At 34.7% G+C, this 17,065-nt stretch overlaps 1 protein-coding gene across 6 annotated transcripts in view; it reads left to right on the plus strand.

The window, feature by feature from the left end:
* Positions 1-15,513, plus strand: part of CDH18 (cadherin 18) — a 1,203,920-nt gene extending 1,188,407 nt beyond the window's left edge. For 4 of the 6 annotated variants that reach the window (XM_043887493.1, XM_043887492.1, XM_043887494.1 and 1 more), the window contains 2 exons: positions 5,519-5,770; positions 14,745-15,513. In XM_043887493.1, the coding sequence (XP_043743428.1) occupies positions 5,519-5,770; positions 14,745-15,235 (743 nt within the window). In that variant the 3' untranslated portion in view covers positions 15,236-15,513. The remainder of the gene's footprint in view (positions 1-5,518; positions 5,771-14,744) is intronic. The other 2 variants (XM_043887496.1, XM_043887497.1) reach the window with 2 other exon arrangements.
* The last annotated feature ends 1,552 nt before the right edge of the window (positions 15,514-17,065 follow it).

Raw genomic sequence — 17,065 nt, forward strand, 5'->3', positions numbered from 1 at the left:
AATTCATATTCCTTTTGGGGGGAGTGGATAAACTGCTGCTCTTATCTGTACTTCTACAGTTTCTGTGGTTATATTCTTGTGAAAGGCTTATGAATTATTTTAGATTCAGGTTTCTATTTTAAAAAGCTCCTGTTTTTCTTCTTTACCACCCTATTCACCTAAGTTAACACTCTTATGCAAATTTATATGTGCTTTTCATGAGCAAATTTGCCGATATTCTACAAGATTCATATTTTTGTTTCATATGTATTCACATTCTTTTTAAAGTGAATAGTATACAGAGTCATGTATATATAGATAGACATTATTAGTAGCAGTGAAGGGTTGAGCAGTTTTCAAATGTGGTTTTAATATGTTGATAATAGATAGGAGCTTCTTTTCAGAAATAGATGTTTTCCCGCTGTGCATGGGGGACTGAGGCTCAAGAGAAAATGGCAAAATAAGCTTAGAATAGCTACTCTATGGCATCTGATGAAATATGAATTTTAATAAACTGATTACTCATCTCCATTGAGAACAGAGTGTTACCCTCTATACTTGTTAGGGTCATTTATGATGGTTGTAACTATTTAACAGCATTATTTGTGAATTTGAAAGCTGAATCTTTAGACAGTGGATGGTTGTGTTTATCGGGGATTTAAAAGTTATCAAGAAGGAGTGTGGCAGATGGTGAAAAGGGTGACATTCCAGGGTGCAAATAGAAACATAATGACATATTGGATCAGAGTTTTGTGGTTTGGCAGAAACACAGTGAGGCCAGGAGGATGTTTACAAATTTAAATGAATGGGCAGAATCCAGAGTCTCAAAAACTGAGATTAGGGCAATTCTAGGATTAAAAGAATAGGAAGTCAGGAAACAGGAGAAGAATAAGAATGAACCTTAAGCAGAGACCATGAGGAGATCAAGATAGATTAGTTCATTTTGGTTTTAATTTCTTAATACATAACATAATAAGGAAACTATAACAGAAGACAATTTCCTGCCAAGTGTAGTTCAAATCATTATTTACCAAGTACCTGTTATGTGAAGGGGTATTTTGCAGGAAAGCAAAAGAGCATTGTTTCCTGCATGGACTCTGATAATAGTTAAATTATGAATGGATCTTATTGCTGCTGGAAGACCAGATAAAAATGAAAATGAAATGAAGCCATGCATATTTATCTCTCTGGTGGAAATTAAGGTTCTATCTCCTAGTGTTTTCTTCAGATTAAAAAAAAAAAGGAAATAAAGTTTAGTCCAATTAAAGAGATACATCTGAAGATCTCAAACTTTTCTGCTATTTTAATAGATTTGGAAATATCACTTTAATTGTCTGCTTGGCTATGCTTGAGATAAAGTTTATCTTTATGCCTGCATGATCAAATAAGGAATCAGTTGAAATGTCAGGGAGTGCGTGGGCACCTAATAACAAGAGTTTTGAGGAACGCATGGATTTAATACTTTCCAAGGTAAAGGGTAATTTAGGACTTTAATATAAGACATTTGTTGCCCTTGGGAGTATTTTAAAAGCATGCCTCATTTTAACATAAGCTGTACTACAGTTTATGAAAGTAGCACAAAGATCAGAAACATTCAAGATCGTTCAAGATGTTGACCAAAGCGATAGTAGAGCACATACTACTGATTCAGGACAATTTATCTGAATTTTAGAAGCACTTTGCTTTTTGTATTATACTATGGTATTCTGTAGCCTTCTGTCCCTGTAGAAATATAAAGGTTGGAGTTATTCCTATTCAACCTTACGTTTTACTATAAATAACTTGTGTGAAAGATCCTTCCAAAATTATCAATTATAAAATCCCTAGACTTATTATAGCTGCAAAAATAAGTTATTGTTTTTTTTAAAAAAAGGACTTCAAGTTTCAATTATTTCACAGTCATCACAATGATATTTATAAATACCTACCTGAGTCAGCTATTATATATTTGCATGGCAGTCTCCCTGGTTCTTCCTATATGTGTGCACATCCTTTTCTGAACAAGAAATGGAATATATGACAAAATAAATAATGTACTGTCATCTATTTTGAAATATTAAAACACATTTAGGATTTTTTTTCGACATTGCATTGAAATATAGTTGCTGGGAATGTCAGGAATATGTTGATTACATTCAGAAAGACAATAATTACTCCGAGAACTTCTCAAAATTTTCTGGAAAATTTCCAAGACATTTTGGGCACCTAAACTCATACAAGACATGTAGAATTCTGACACTCTTTGTTTCAAAGATTCTTCATATGACATATGTTTCTAAATCTTTTATCACAGTCAAGGACTTTAAAATTGAGTTAAAACATCAGTTTTAAGATAGTAGATTCAAACTTATGGACAGTATTTAATGGAATATCCCCAATGAAGGATTGCATAGAAATTCCACAGCTTTATTGAATGCTTCTGAGACTGCTTCAGATCTATTGCTTCATTAGTGCATTCAGATAGTGTATGTATTTGAAGACAAAAGATGGTACTTGAGTTCTCTCCAATATGATACCCATCAAAGTTTACATCTAATATGCATCTTTATTTTCTGTCTTCTTGTTAGTTTGAGTTCTTTGTGCTAGCTAGCTGTTCAAAATCTCCTTGAATCCTAATCCAGGGTTAGCTATATTAGCTTGGCTTCCAACCATTCTATTATCCTCTGTCTTCATCCAAATTCCTAAGAATTAGAATTAAGAACCAATCTTGAGTACACATTATTAGAGATTATCCTTTATTTGGCATTGAAAATTAATACTTCTTATTTACAGATTTAACATCCTGGTATGGTTTCCATTTATTCAATTCATATTAATTTTTGTCTGCTTTAAAGTTATTCAAGACTTTCTGTAATAATTCTTTTTTTTTTTTTTAATGGCTGCATCACGAGGTGTGTGGGATCTTAGCTCCCAAACCAGGGATCAAACCTGTGCCTCTAATAGTGGAAGCACCAGGAGTCTCATCTACTAGACCACCAGGGAAGTCCCAATACTTGGGACTGGTTTATTTTTTACATATTATATTTCAAGTTCAGAGGCATTGCTCATCATGTAATATTGCAATTTAAGTGAGATAAAGTTTGTTCTCATATATATTTATATGTATGTAGATATAGATGTATCTTCTTATCTCTTTCATTTTAGTTCAAAATTTGCTTGTCAAGTTCAGTGAGCCTACTGCCAAGTACATTTTCTACAGGTTGAGAGAGGAACACAATATCCCTTGTCAAGAGCTCATTATTCTGCTATTCTAAGCCTTTCTAGGTAGGAAGCTTCGCTTTCTGAATCCTCTTTCTTTTCAAAAGTCAGAACTTCAGCTGGGAAAATGAAAGAATATTGTCATGTCTCCATGTCTGACAGCTTTCCATTTGAGAACTTAAAGTGCCCTAGAAACATATTCTGGCTTTCTTCTCGTTTCTCATCATGTTTCTGATTGTATTTCCAATAATTATCTTGATAAAGAACATGCTACCAGATGCAGAATGTAAAGTGGACACAACCTAGAGTCCTCAAGGGGAGTCCCCATCTACCCTTATATGTTATCATGTCATTCCACACATTATGAGGTTTCTTGGGACCAGGGACCAGTGTCTTCCATATTTTCTTCAGAGGACTGACTGTGAGATCCTCAAACATGTTTGTGTCTGTATCTGTTCATACCTTTTCCTTAGACTAAGGAATTGTGAATAGAGGCAATTTTATATTATCACTATGCAACATCCTACACCTGATAGGTGTGCTTAATCAAAGGTCTGGGTTTCTGAGAGTGTACCTGTGATGGTTTTACTCTTAAAAACACATATGATGCAATTTCTCCTCTTTTTTTCATCATTCTGAAACCTGCTTCAGAGTAGACAATATGCTTTTATTTAAATTTCTCTTCTTCCAAGTAAGAAAATACTTATAGTAACTTATTAGATTATTTATATTTTATAACATACCTTCAACAACTCATATAAATGTATATACTCATATAGATCTATATATAAATTTTACATATATAAATAACTCATATGTTTTATTATCTGTATTCCATTGAATATTTGAAATATTATCTGTCTCTTGGATTAGTTTGGCAATATACTATCAAAAATATATCTATAGGGTGTTATATCAAGATTATCATAAGCATATCCATAAGTAATAGAATTCCAATTTTCTGAATAATAGAAATTGATATGAGAAAAAGAATTCCTAGAAGTAATTATCTAACAACTTACTAACTTTTTAGTGAAAAATAATTAATTGACAGCTGTAGCCAAAGGTTGGATTCTCTGGGAAGCAGGCTCTGGACTGGAGCTTAGAGGACAGGATGCTTCTTACAGTGTTCCTTCATGATCAGCAGTTATGGATCACAGTGAGAGTGGAAGAAAGGGCAGAGTGAGCAATTAAGTGACCATAAAATTCAAACATGTCTATAGCTGACCCCACGGGAAAGCTGGAACTAAGCTTGCCCTTCAAGGTTTTCTGCATTTAGCAGAAGTGACTTGATCTTTATAACCTTGCATTAATGAGTCATTGATTACGTGCTGCTCCAGAAGGATGTGACCTTGGGCCAGGTAGCAATCTACAGTTCAGGTAATGAGTCACTCCATGTAGGAGTTCTGAACAGCACATGTGAATGTGCACCTAAAGGATCTTTTAGCTAATAGATGCAGAAGGAGAAATAACAATACTAAAATAAACATGTCCTAAGTGCATCCAAGGCCATCAACATGAACTGCAAGTGAACTGGTGAAGCGTCAATATGGCATCCTGGTTTTGAGCAGGTTCTAGAATGTATTGGGGTGTAGCTTGATTATTTACTGGCTCTGTGAATTGGGGCATTTTACCCCATGGGACTCAGGTTATTCCTTTCAAAAGTATTATTCCTAATAAAAATGAATTTCCCTAAAATGTAAGGAATTTGGCATCCTCTCCCTTTTACAGTTGTATGGATTGATCAAAAGCCATCATGCAATTATTTACCATAGTATATGGCATTTTAAAAAAAGCACATAAAAATGGAATTAACTATTTTATTCATCATTTACTTTCCCATGGTGTTCCCACTATAGCAAAAGTTCTTCAGATCACAAGTGTAAAACAATGGATCGATTTATCTGGTGTCTCCTTAAATATATTACCTGTACTAATGGTTCTTAAACATTTTTGTATATTAACCTCACTTGAAGTTTGCTAAAAATACAGATATTTGTTTCTATCAGAGTCACCAGGTTTGGGATAGGGACACTGGCTCACCCCACAGTTTGGTATCCAAGAATCCCTTTCAATCCTTTGGCTAAAATGTCCACACCCCAAATGCTTATTGCTTCTACCTCCTGTCATCCACTATTTCCCCTCCCCTTTAGTCCAGGTCTTAGTTTTCTCCATTTAATAACCAGTTTTAGTAACTGGTTAATAATCTCCCTTCACGTTCCTTTATCCATTTCATAAAAGAAAAAAAAAATACACATACCCATGTTATCCATTAAAGGAAATGTGACTCTTTAACGGCGGCTTTACTAAGTACATTTTGTTCTGCTTATGTCTGTCATAGATAACACAGCCAGCATTCTGACAAGGCGGAGGAGATTTAGTCGAACTATTCAGGATGTGTATTATCTCCCCATTATGATCTCTGACGGTGGAATCCCCTCTCTCAGCAGCAGCAGCACCCTCACCATCAGGGTTTGTGCATGCGAGAGAGATGGGCGCGTGCGGACCTGCCATGCCGAAGCCTTCCTCTCCTCGGCTGGTTTGAGTACAGGAGCCTTAATCGCTATTCTTCTGTGTGTTGTCATTCTCCTAGGTAAGTCACTCGAAATCCTAAGGGATGGTGGCAGTTCTGAGCGTACCCTACAGTGGTGTGTTCAAAAACAGAGACAGAAACATACAGACACAGAGTCATTTTGACAAGACTTTAGAGCTAGGTTTATGTAATACCAAAACTTGACTGCACTGATTTTCTTTTAAATAACTTTCTTGATACCATAATTAATCTTGAAATAATTTGGTTTGAATGTGATGAAAGAATTGAAATGTGAGAAGAAATGATAGGATAAGCAAAATCTTTGTAGAAAAGATCCACTTTAGAAAGAATTGGTATTAAGTATTCTGAATCCCATACTGAAAGGGCTTTTCCAATTTATTTCAAAGAACATAAGGGACATTATTTACAATGAATCTGACCACTAAATAAAAAGAATAAGTTTCCTGTAGAAACTTTTATCAGTCTAAAATATTAGTTGGTCATCAGCCTCAGTTGAATTTTACAGGACTAAGTCTAAAATAATTTTTGGTCTCAGCTATATCAGATATTATTATTAAATTAAAACTAATGTATTTTAGTTTATTTCTTGCACTACATTTTATTGTAAAAGAAAGTAATTTCTCTAATTTTATGTTATCTTTGATAAGTCAAAATCTTACCAACTGCATTTGAAGCCAATATTATTATAAACTCTTTAGAATTACTATACAAAATGAGACAGCAAATTCAGATTTTTTTATAAGAAAGGTAGATGTAAAGAATCTTTTGATTTAGAGTTTAAACGGGTACATATATATGTTTCCAGTGTATCTTCACCCTCTAGCTTTCTCATAGCAGCTATATATTTTGCTCTGTTCTCTTTTCTTATGTGCATATGCAAGAAAAACAAACAAAATGCATATTTTAGTGAGACAGAGATATTCATGCAAGGAATGTCCCTTGTTTTGTTCCTGGGTTAGAAGACAAATTACCTGTACAGAGGAGTGGAGATCAAGGTGACATGAGACTGAGGAGAAAGGATGGAGTAAAATGAAAAAAAAAAAAAATGATGGGTTTTGTTTTAGGAGTGTAAGGAGAAGTTTAAAGTAAGTGTGTCCCATCATAAAATTTGTATGCTTAAGAAAGACAGCTATGAATGAAGTGGATAACAGATCTCATGATGACAAGAGAGCAGGTAGGCAAACCAGTTAGGAATATGATGCATTTGTCTCACTCAAACACAACATAATTTGGACCAGAGCATTCCCTCATGGCTCAGCTGGTAAAGAATCCGCCTGCAATGTGGGAGACCTGGGATTGATCCCTGGGTTGGGAAGATCCTTTCGAGGAGGGAAAGGCTACCCACTTCAGTATTCTGGCCTGGAGAATTCCAAGGACCGTATAGTCCATAGGGTTGCAAAAAGTTGGACAGGACTGAGCGACTTTCACTTTCACTGTCACTCAGAGTGGAAGTGAAGAAAGCTTGATAATATCAAGATGCTTTAGGGGAAATTAAAGGTGATATTGGGTAACAGGATGCAAATCACAGGATGAAAATATTTACCAAATTCCTCACTGAATGTGTATTGGAAGTACCTGAGATTCCATTTGAACCTTGCAGTGTTAATTATTTCAGGTCAGTAAGCAAACATTTAATGTTTATGATATGGTGTTTTTTCTAGAAACAAGTATCCAAAGGCTGAGTATAATAGCCAAAAATTACAGAAAACAAACAAACAGACAATCTTAGATAAATTAGATATGCAGCTGAGTTTGAACAGTATCAAAGACTTTTCATCTCTTACTAAATGTGGATCTTTAAGATCTTCCCTGATTTTCCCAGAGCTGGGGGACACTGGAAATGCATTTTGTTGATGTCACCACATCCAGAGACTATGAAGAGAGAAAGGATAGACCAGGACTGAGCTGTGATAAACTCCAGTGTGATCACCAAGTCAAGAAGGATGAAATACCAGAGAGAGCAAAGCAGAAATCACAGAAGGAACAGAATTAGTAAGGGTGAGATCCTAAAATCAAAGAAAATCAGTGTATCAAGGAGGACAGAGCATTCAACCATGCAAAAACTGCCTAAAAGTTGAGTAAATTGAGCAACAAAAAGTGTCAATTGCACTTGGCAATTTGGAGCATGGAGGTTTGACTCTTCATAACAAGAGCTATTTCACTGTAGTATAGTCTTTTGTAGTAGAAGCATGGTGATGAAGGCAACCAGGAAAATCATATTTTTTTCTTTTTTTCTAATTTAATTTTTTAAAGTATAGTTGATATGAAATGTTGTGACTCAGTTATACACATATATTCTTTTTTTCATGTTCTCTTCCATTATGATTTATCATAGGATATTATTCCCTGTGCTATACAGTAGGACTCTGTGCTTTATCCATCCTATATATAATAGTTTATGTCTCCTAATCCCAAATTCCTCTCACCCTCTCCCCCAATCCTCTCTCTCTGGGTAACCGCAAGTCTATTCTCCACGTCTGTGAGTCTGTTTCTGTTTTGTAGATAAGGCCATTTGTGCCATATTTTATAGTCCACATATGAGTGATATCATATGGTATTTTTCAAAAACAACAACCAAAAAAAAACCCCCAAAGAATAAACAGCTACAAACATTGAATCCTCTAGATTTCCTAACTGAAACTACAAAGAATAGAACTCAGTGACTTTTCATAAGTCAACTATGCTTCAATTAAAGAAAAAAAAAACCACAACACTCTGACATTAATATATGTTCTTCCAAGTCCTTATTCTGAAAGATATTTCAGTTGGTGGAAGCCTGTTACCTTTGGCTTTTATTTTCATTTATCATCAGAAAATTATTTTGCACACCAAGACTAAAACCTTTAAAACTGACACATATCAATGTAAGGTACATTTAGGTATATTACATAATATAATATTCTTTACCAGCTGAGCCACAAGGGAAGCCCAAGAATACTGGAGTGGGTAGCCTATCCCTTCTCCAGCGGACCTTCCCAACCCAGGACTTAAACTGGGGTCTCCTACATTACAGGAGGACGTGTTACCATCTGAGCTATCAGAGAAGCCCCTATATTACATAAAACAACATTTTATTATTTCATGAAACAATACATTCCTTTAATTGACTTTATGAAAATTTTTTTTTCCCCTTTTGAGGTAAATAAGAGAACATTTCTAAAAATTATGCTATACATCAGGCCTAATGAAACAAAGGTTACATTTGATATGTTTGCTCCTTCAATTTTTATTGAAAATCAAATGTCTTTACACTATAATTCAAAAGTTGCAGAATTTCTTAAGCTTGGGCTTAAGCAATCATTATTTATAATGTATTTTATATTTTTCACGGCATGTAAGGGCATATATTGTTATTCAGAAAATATCTGGCTCACAAACTTTAAACGTAGACATTTGTAATTTTGAAATAGCATTGACTAATATGTGAGTTCATAGGCTGCAAGAAAAATATCAACAATATCAGAGGTAGCGATACTTTATTTTAGAACTTGTAATTCTGAATTTGCATTCAACCTCAACAGCTAAATAAATCATGAAACTAATATTTTGATACTGAAATGTTTCACTTAATAGCTCTTTGTGAACATGACTGTGATTGTAGAAATTCAACCCTAGTTTTGCCACTAATTAACTGTGTGATCTCAAGACCCACAAAGTCTCTTTGCTTCTATTTCTGAACCTATGAAAATGAAGTTTCAACTAGAATAACCTTATAGTCATCTGTAAAATTTTGTGTTGCTTATTTATGTTTTATTATAGGCTAAATATTATTCAATATTTTGCAGTTTGGTTAGACTCCATCTATGTATACATTGATTACTAGAAAAGGGTACTTGAAAACCAAAGAGTCTAACTTTAAGTGCCAAATGTGTACCTTGTGAGTTATGTTTTGTCAGGATTAACTTTTCAGATCCCTTTTAAGGAATGGATAGGCAACAATTTACAGTTAGCCATCATGATGCAATTGGTTTGGTGCTAGAGGATGGGTTTCTTGGAATTCCCTTCCTCTCCTGGGCATCTGACATCTCTTTCCCAACCCACTCCATTACTTGTCAAGGTCCAGAACTGTGGGCAGAGCAAACCAGGGCAAGAGATCATTTAATCAGGATATAAAACAGACTTCTTCCAGCTACCTTCATAGTCCACACATTGCATATAATCAGCTGACTTAGATGAATTCACCAAGTAGTTTGCTCCTATTTGGGGATGTAAATTTCCTCCTGCATGGGAATCAAGGTGAATGTGGTGAGAGGAGAGTGAGGAGCTAGGAGAGGAAGTGAAATTAATGAGAAGATAAGTGTCAAACCTGTTTGCCCTCAGAGTTATTGTGAATGACTTTATGGATTCCCCTGGGTGTGAAAATATAAGTTGCAGTGAGAAGTGTCATTACCAATTATGGCTACAGAAGCTAATAAAAATAATCTCCCTGACTTGAGCCACTTCATCCTACCAAATTTAGTACAAACATATGATGATATAAAAAAAGAATCAAGTGATATATAGGGGTAAAAATATCTGCTATGAAAAGTATTTGGGGGGTATGTTAGGAGTCAATACATAATTTATTCAAATGTAAGTTGTATGTCAGTTAAGTTATGAAAATTCAAAACCCCTTAGTACTCTGGGTACTGGAAAAATTATATGAGTAAGTAAATATAATATAGAAGAAAACAAAGAGAAAACTGTTTCCACAAATTTGAATCTCTTTATGAGTAAAATGATGATACAGTGAATTCATTTTTATTTTCTTAAATGAAATGAATCATGTAGGTTTAAAATCCTGGTCACACTTAATGAGAAGAAAAGAAAAAGAAATACACTAACCAAGAATAAAATATTCATCAGAATAAAGACATCTAAAAATACTACAATTTATTCATTTCATTTCAGTTTGTATAACTAAACTTCAAAATATCAGAAATCATTTATAATATAATTTTGAACAGAGGACAAGCTCTGTATCTCTCTTTCTCTTTTTTAACAACTCCATGGCTCTATCATAGTATATTTTCTCAGATGAACCACTGAAAGAAGTCCTCCCTGTTATACATCAATAGTTTGATATACTGTGAGGGACTAATTCAAATATATTACTTGCCTGCCAGTTTTAAAATTGGGTTTAACTTTCAAGTATAGATGTATGATTATTATCTTCATTCTCTTTAAATAAATTTGGCCTTGTGATTTTGGGGAAGCACTTTGTTTTTCAAACTTTAAGAAATACTTTCAAGCAAAATTAGGTGTTTGGAATTTATAGAAACAGTAAGCTGATTTTTTAAAGTATTTAAAAATTATTTTCCTAGTGAGACAATTACTATTCATGAAGACTCAATTAACCCAGTGTCACACTGTCACTCTCAGAAAAATCATTCTTTTGTTCATCCACATAAGAATTGTTTATGGAGTATCTGCTGTGTGCCATCTGCTCCAGAAACATCTGCTAAACAAACATGAGTGTAAAGAAAGTCATTAGGAATGTACCTTCCACATTCTTCTCTGTATCCACATTCTTCTTTGAGTTGATTTAAATTTGTCATTGACTATCCCAAGTGGTGCTAGTGCTAAAGAACCCGCCTGCCAATGCAGGAGACATAAAGAGATGTGGGGAAGATCCCTGGGTGGGGAAGATCCCCTGGAGGAGGGCTTGGCAGCCCACTCCAGTATTTTTGCCTGGAGAACCCCATGGACAGAGGAGTCTGGTGGGCTATAGTTCATAGTGTCTCACACTAATGAAGTTTCACGCTAATTAGAACGGTGTGGCTCAGACGGTAAAGAATCTTCCTGTAATTCAGGAGACCTCGGTTCGATCCCTGGGTGGGTAAGATCTCCTGGAGAAGGGAGTGGCTACCTACAGCAGTATTCTTGCATGGAGAATTCCATGGACAGAGGAGCCTGGCAAGCTACAGTTCATGGGGTCAACAGAGAGTCAGACAAGACTGAGACTCACACTCTCACTTTCAAAGGGACTGTATGTCCCTATTTGTCCTGATATTCTGGTGTAATTATAAGTGAAGTCCCTTTCCACCCTTAAAAAGTGTTCCAGATTGTATGGCTAATTATATATTGATCTTTATAATAAATAGGTTTGCAACAAATCTAGGAATCATTTGTCACTGGCAAGTAACTCTCTTTGCCTAGAAAGAAATAGATGTAAAACTGTACATTCAAATTTAACTAGCATCTATATTTTGAATCAACCCATGTAAGTCAAGGATAGCTTTTTAAGCAACTAGAAGCTATCATGACAATAAATCCAGCATTATCAAATATGTTTCATTAGGCAAATAGAATACTAGTATTAGTAAGGGATGTATATTACCTCCATACTTTGGTAATAGTATTGATCACATTCTCCCTGTTATACATCACATTAAGTCTCTTGGCATCCATCATCAACCATTTCAACATAAAGAAAAATAGCTTGATTTTTTGAAAATACTAAGAAGTTTTATTATAATAAATTAGGCAGTGTGTAGAACTATCAATAGATGTTTTAATCTAGAACAGCCTCCTCACTTAACTATAATGATGAACAGAAATATATGGTGGATGATAAATATAAACCTCTGGATAGAATGAAGTATGTTACTTGAGGATTCTGCTTGGGCTACTGAGTTTAAAAGCTATAGGCTGAATTTACACTAAAATAAATAGTGAGATATCAAATACTTACTGATGGCATTCATCAAAAAGAATAAGTCATGTGAATAGAAACGTATTGTATTCTGTAACAAAGCATTTATGAAGCCGGGTCATATGTAGAATCAGCATTTCATTTCCATCCTTTTCTGTGATCACTCCCTTCCAAACACAGTGATCAAAGCTTTACCATGTCAATTCTAATTTCCACATTGCATTTTCACATTACCCAGTCAGTATCCTTTTACTCCTTACATTTCCAGATGATTCCTTGACACTCCGTAAAGATGTTTTGTCTTTTCGTTTTTTCTTTATTCCCACAGCCTTCCACCTGCCTCTTTGCAAAATTAGATTCCTCCCAGTATTGTGACCCTCTCTTTCCACATATGGTAGACCTCCCTCTCATAATTATTCTATCCACTTCTGGCTTGAATACCTATTCCTTTTCCTGTCCATATTTTCAAGACTTCAAAGTATGTACACACTATGATATATAGTTAAAATGCAGCAACACTTATCAAATTTAGGGCTATAATAAAAAGGAGTTAAACTATATGAAGACAAGCAAGGAAATAATAACAAAATGAATAATAGAAGAATCTTTCTGACCCAGGGATCAAATCTGGGTCTCCTGCATTGCAGGCAGATTCCCTGGAGAAGGGAATGGCAACCCACTCCAATATTCTTGCCTGTAGAATCCCATGGACAGAGGAGCCTGGCAAGCTACAGTCCATGGGGGTCACAAACAGTCAGAAACAACTGAGTGCCTAACACTTTCACTCTCATACTTAAATTTTAAGCAAAAATATGCCCCATGCATAATAGTGAGATAAATCCATATATTATATATATATATATATATTTTAATGTTTCCAAAAAATATATCCATATAGCTTTGGACATAATTGATTATATATACATATATATGTATGTGTATATATACACACACTATACAATATATGTCATTTATGTATACACATATACATACATTATACATGTATTTTTATTGTTTCATCTCACGTTATACATATAGTATATTTTTGTTGTTGTTACCCATCTCAAATTCACATTTAGTTGGGTGTCCTGAATTATTTGTTAAATCTAGTAACCCTGCATTCCATTTGAGTATACTTCTCTGATTACCATATTGTGATATTTAAAATAATAGTGAACCTAATAATTGTTATAATAAAATGTAGAATATCAGCTAACCAAGAAGAAAACAGTCTGTAGAGATGAAGTAAAAGACACTGGACCTAACGAAAAAAAGTAGAAATGAGATAATTCTGTTTAGTAATGGTTTAATACCATCCAATTGAATAATTTGAAAGTAATGAAAGAACAACCAAAGTAAAATACCCAAGATGAATTTCTATCAATTTACCCAGTAGCTACAACATTACTGGTAATAAGAAAATATTCACTGTATGTGGAAAAATTTCCCTAAGACACACATCCAACAGGTCACTCAGTTCTATATTTTTAAAATACTGAAGTATTTTTTCATGTTCTATATTTTTAAAATACTAAAGTTGAATATGGCAATGGAAACATCATCACCTTTAGTGTGAAAAGTCATAAACTAGAGCCCAAGATTTTCCACCCACCATTTGTATGGCCTAAAGTTACACAGTATTTACTAAGGTAATTTTTTCCTGAGTCTCATTTTCTTCATTTTAAAAATGAGGAAATCCCAGCTCTATTTTGAGCATTAAATAAAAATATTATGTAAAGAGCATCGTGTAAATGAAAATATTTCTATATGAACATATAAATAACATTTTGCAATCTAATATTTAAATGCAATAATTAATGCCTGATAATATCATTCTAAAGGATAATGGACAAAAGAGATGAACCATGTAAAATATTCCTGCTTTTATTTCTACACAGAATCAAAAAGAAAGGGTTAAAGATAGGGGCTCCTTTTTCCTGTTTTACAAAAATTTAAAATACCCTGCTTTTAGTGCATGCATCTTTAGATGAATTAACATCTACAGATTGACCCCCCCACACACACAATTATTTTTCCAGTCAGAATTTCATACTGCTTTTCCATCACCTATTCCCCTCAGTGTAAACAATGAGTGGTTAGACTTAATCACAAGTCAGGAATCCTGAAAGCATAGCCTGGCAAATGAGAATATCATGGCGTTCACCAGAAGATCAACGATTCCCATTGTTCTGTACGGATAATCATTTTCTACATCCTTCGGGATATTAAAAATTCTTGTGGTGGTATTCAGAGAGTGCAGAGATCACCATGTAAGCCCTAATGAAACATAGCTGATGAGAATGGTTGGAAATTGCTGATGTCCAGTCTACAAGAATGTTCTTTTTTCTAACTCTTTATCCTCTTTCTGTTTTTGCTTAGCGATTGTTGTACTTTTCATCACCCTGAGACGTAGCAAAAAAGAGCCCCTGATCATTTCAGAGGAGGATGTGCGGGAGAATGTGGTCACCTACGATGATGAGGGGGGCGGTGAGGAAGACACGGAGGCCTTTGACATCACCGCCTTGAGGAATCCATCTGCTGCCGAGGAGCTCAAGTACCGCAGAGATATCAGACCGGAAGTGAAACTTACCCCCAGGCACCAGACATTGTCCACCCTGGAAAGTATAGATGTTCAGGAATTTATTAAGCAAAGACTAGCGGAAGCCGACCTAGACCCCAGCGTCCCTCCTTATGACTCTCTGCAGACTTACGCCTACGAGGGTCAGAGATCAGAAGCTGGATCCATCAGCTCCCTGGATTCAGCAACTACTCAATCAGACCAGGATTATCAGTACCTTGGAGACTGGGGGCCCGAGTTTAAAAAATTAGCTGAACTCTATGGAGAAATAGAATCTGAAAGAACAACTTAGGGGGTCAATCCTTGCAACCTTCTAGAATTTGCTTCCTGAGCAAATGGAGATGTAACCTCAGCAATGGCAAGGAAGAAGCTTGGAAACAGTACTTGGAACTGAACAAGCAGAGCACAGCTACTGTAGAAACAAGTGCCCTTTTCATGATTGAAACTGGGTTATTTAAAGGGAAGAAAGTCAAATTAAAAAAAAAAAAAGAAAAAATCAGAGCAAAAGCTATTGTTCCTTGTGTATATTTTCAATCGCTCAATAAAGTCTGTGTACTGTTTAATGAAGAATACCTGAATTAAGCCAAACAATGATATTTGTTTCACTATTTTGTGATTTCTTTTCAAAATCAAAACTAAACAGAAAGTTTCCAAATCACTTATGACTCTGATTTCTAGGGGTGGTACACTGATAATCATGTGGTGGTGAAGGTAGTCATGACCTTTTTCCACCTTTTTGGGTGGACTTGAGATCCACACCCTATTATTGTGACACAGCTCATTAGCTTTGTCTTCTTGAAATGACAGGAAGCATTTCCAACCTACCAGGCCGCCCCATCATGGACTTGTATGTACCATTTTTCTTTGCCCTCCCCACTTCTTTTCTCCATATGGAATTGATGGAGCATGGGGATTTGCTGCTTGCACTATGATGTATGCAACTTCTGTGCACCGGTTGTGCACTGCTCTGAATCATGGAGACAATGGTCTCTGTCCTGCCTGTGCCCCTTTAACAGGAGAACCCCCTTTTTTAAGCGGATCGAATGAATGTTTTAAGATATACTCAGACCATCTGATATGTCAGGGAAAGATTTTATTAAAAAAAAAAAAAAAAAGCAAACTACAAAACTTATCCTGTAAAAAACATTGAGGAACTCTATTCTTTTTCTTTTCCATTTGTTTTTAGGACATTTACATCAACAATTCTGATCATTCTTGTACCTCAAATTGGTTGTCAAAAATTTGATAATTGGTTTATACTTGTGTAATTTGCTTATTTTTAACATGGCAGTCATTAAAAAAAAGTGTACCTTACATGATAACTATGTAGTCTGAAAAGATTATCCTCTAATTTACATAAACTTCATAGACTTTTGATTGACTTGCCTTTATTCCTCACAGAGGCTCAGACTTCCCCCCATCTCACTATCTGATTAGACTTTTATGTTTGGGACTTACAAAAAATATGTAGGTCTAGTAGCAAAAAATTGGAGGTTCACACTTATTATTCTCGGACATGTCTCTCAATGTCACTGAATTTTAGGGTCCCAAACTAGAAAATAGAGATGGCAAAGACTTTCCTGCCTATCTTACAGTTTATATGAAGATCAATAAGCATCTATAAAAGTGTTTTCCCAATTGCAAAGTAGTTTGTTATGTAAAGGCTCGCAGACACTAATTTTCTAATTCTATTGGTTCATAATTACATAGTTACATACTTTGTAAATGAAATAATACATTATCTTAGGAGAATTTAATGAAACTGTCAACAGTAAAGCACTTGCTAACTTAATATATAAAAGTTTAATTCTTTTGATATTTTCCCCAAATAATCTGATCTTTTATTTTTCTGATCTAATCTTTTTTTTTTTAGAATTTATTGGACTTTTCCCCCTAAATTGCTTAGATAACAATTTGCTGTTGTTGATATTGGTTGTGAAATAAAAATTTATAACATAGTGAGCCTATTCTAAAAATTGAATATATCTGTATTTCAGATTAATTGGAATTTTGAAGTCCTCAAGTTAAAATTTATTTCAAGGGCAAGTTTTCCTTTGCTCTTTAGGTCATTATAATCGAGAATCCTCAAAAGTTATAGGACATTTTCTGTCTGATTCTACTC

Source organism: Cervus elaphus, chromosome 25 (genome assembly GCF_910594005.1).
Source record: "Cervus elaphus chromosome 25, mCerEla1.1, whole genome shotgun sequence".
NCBI classification, from domain to species: Eukaryota; Metazoa; Chordata; class Mammalia; order Artiodactyla; family Cervidae; genus Cervus; species Cervus elaphus.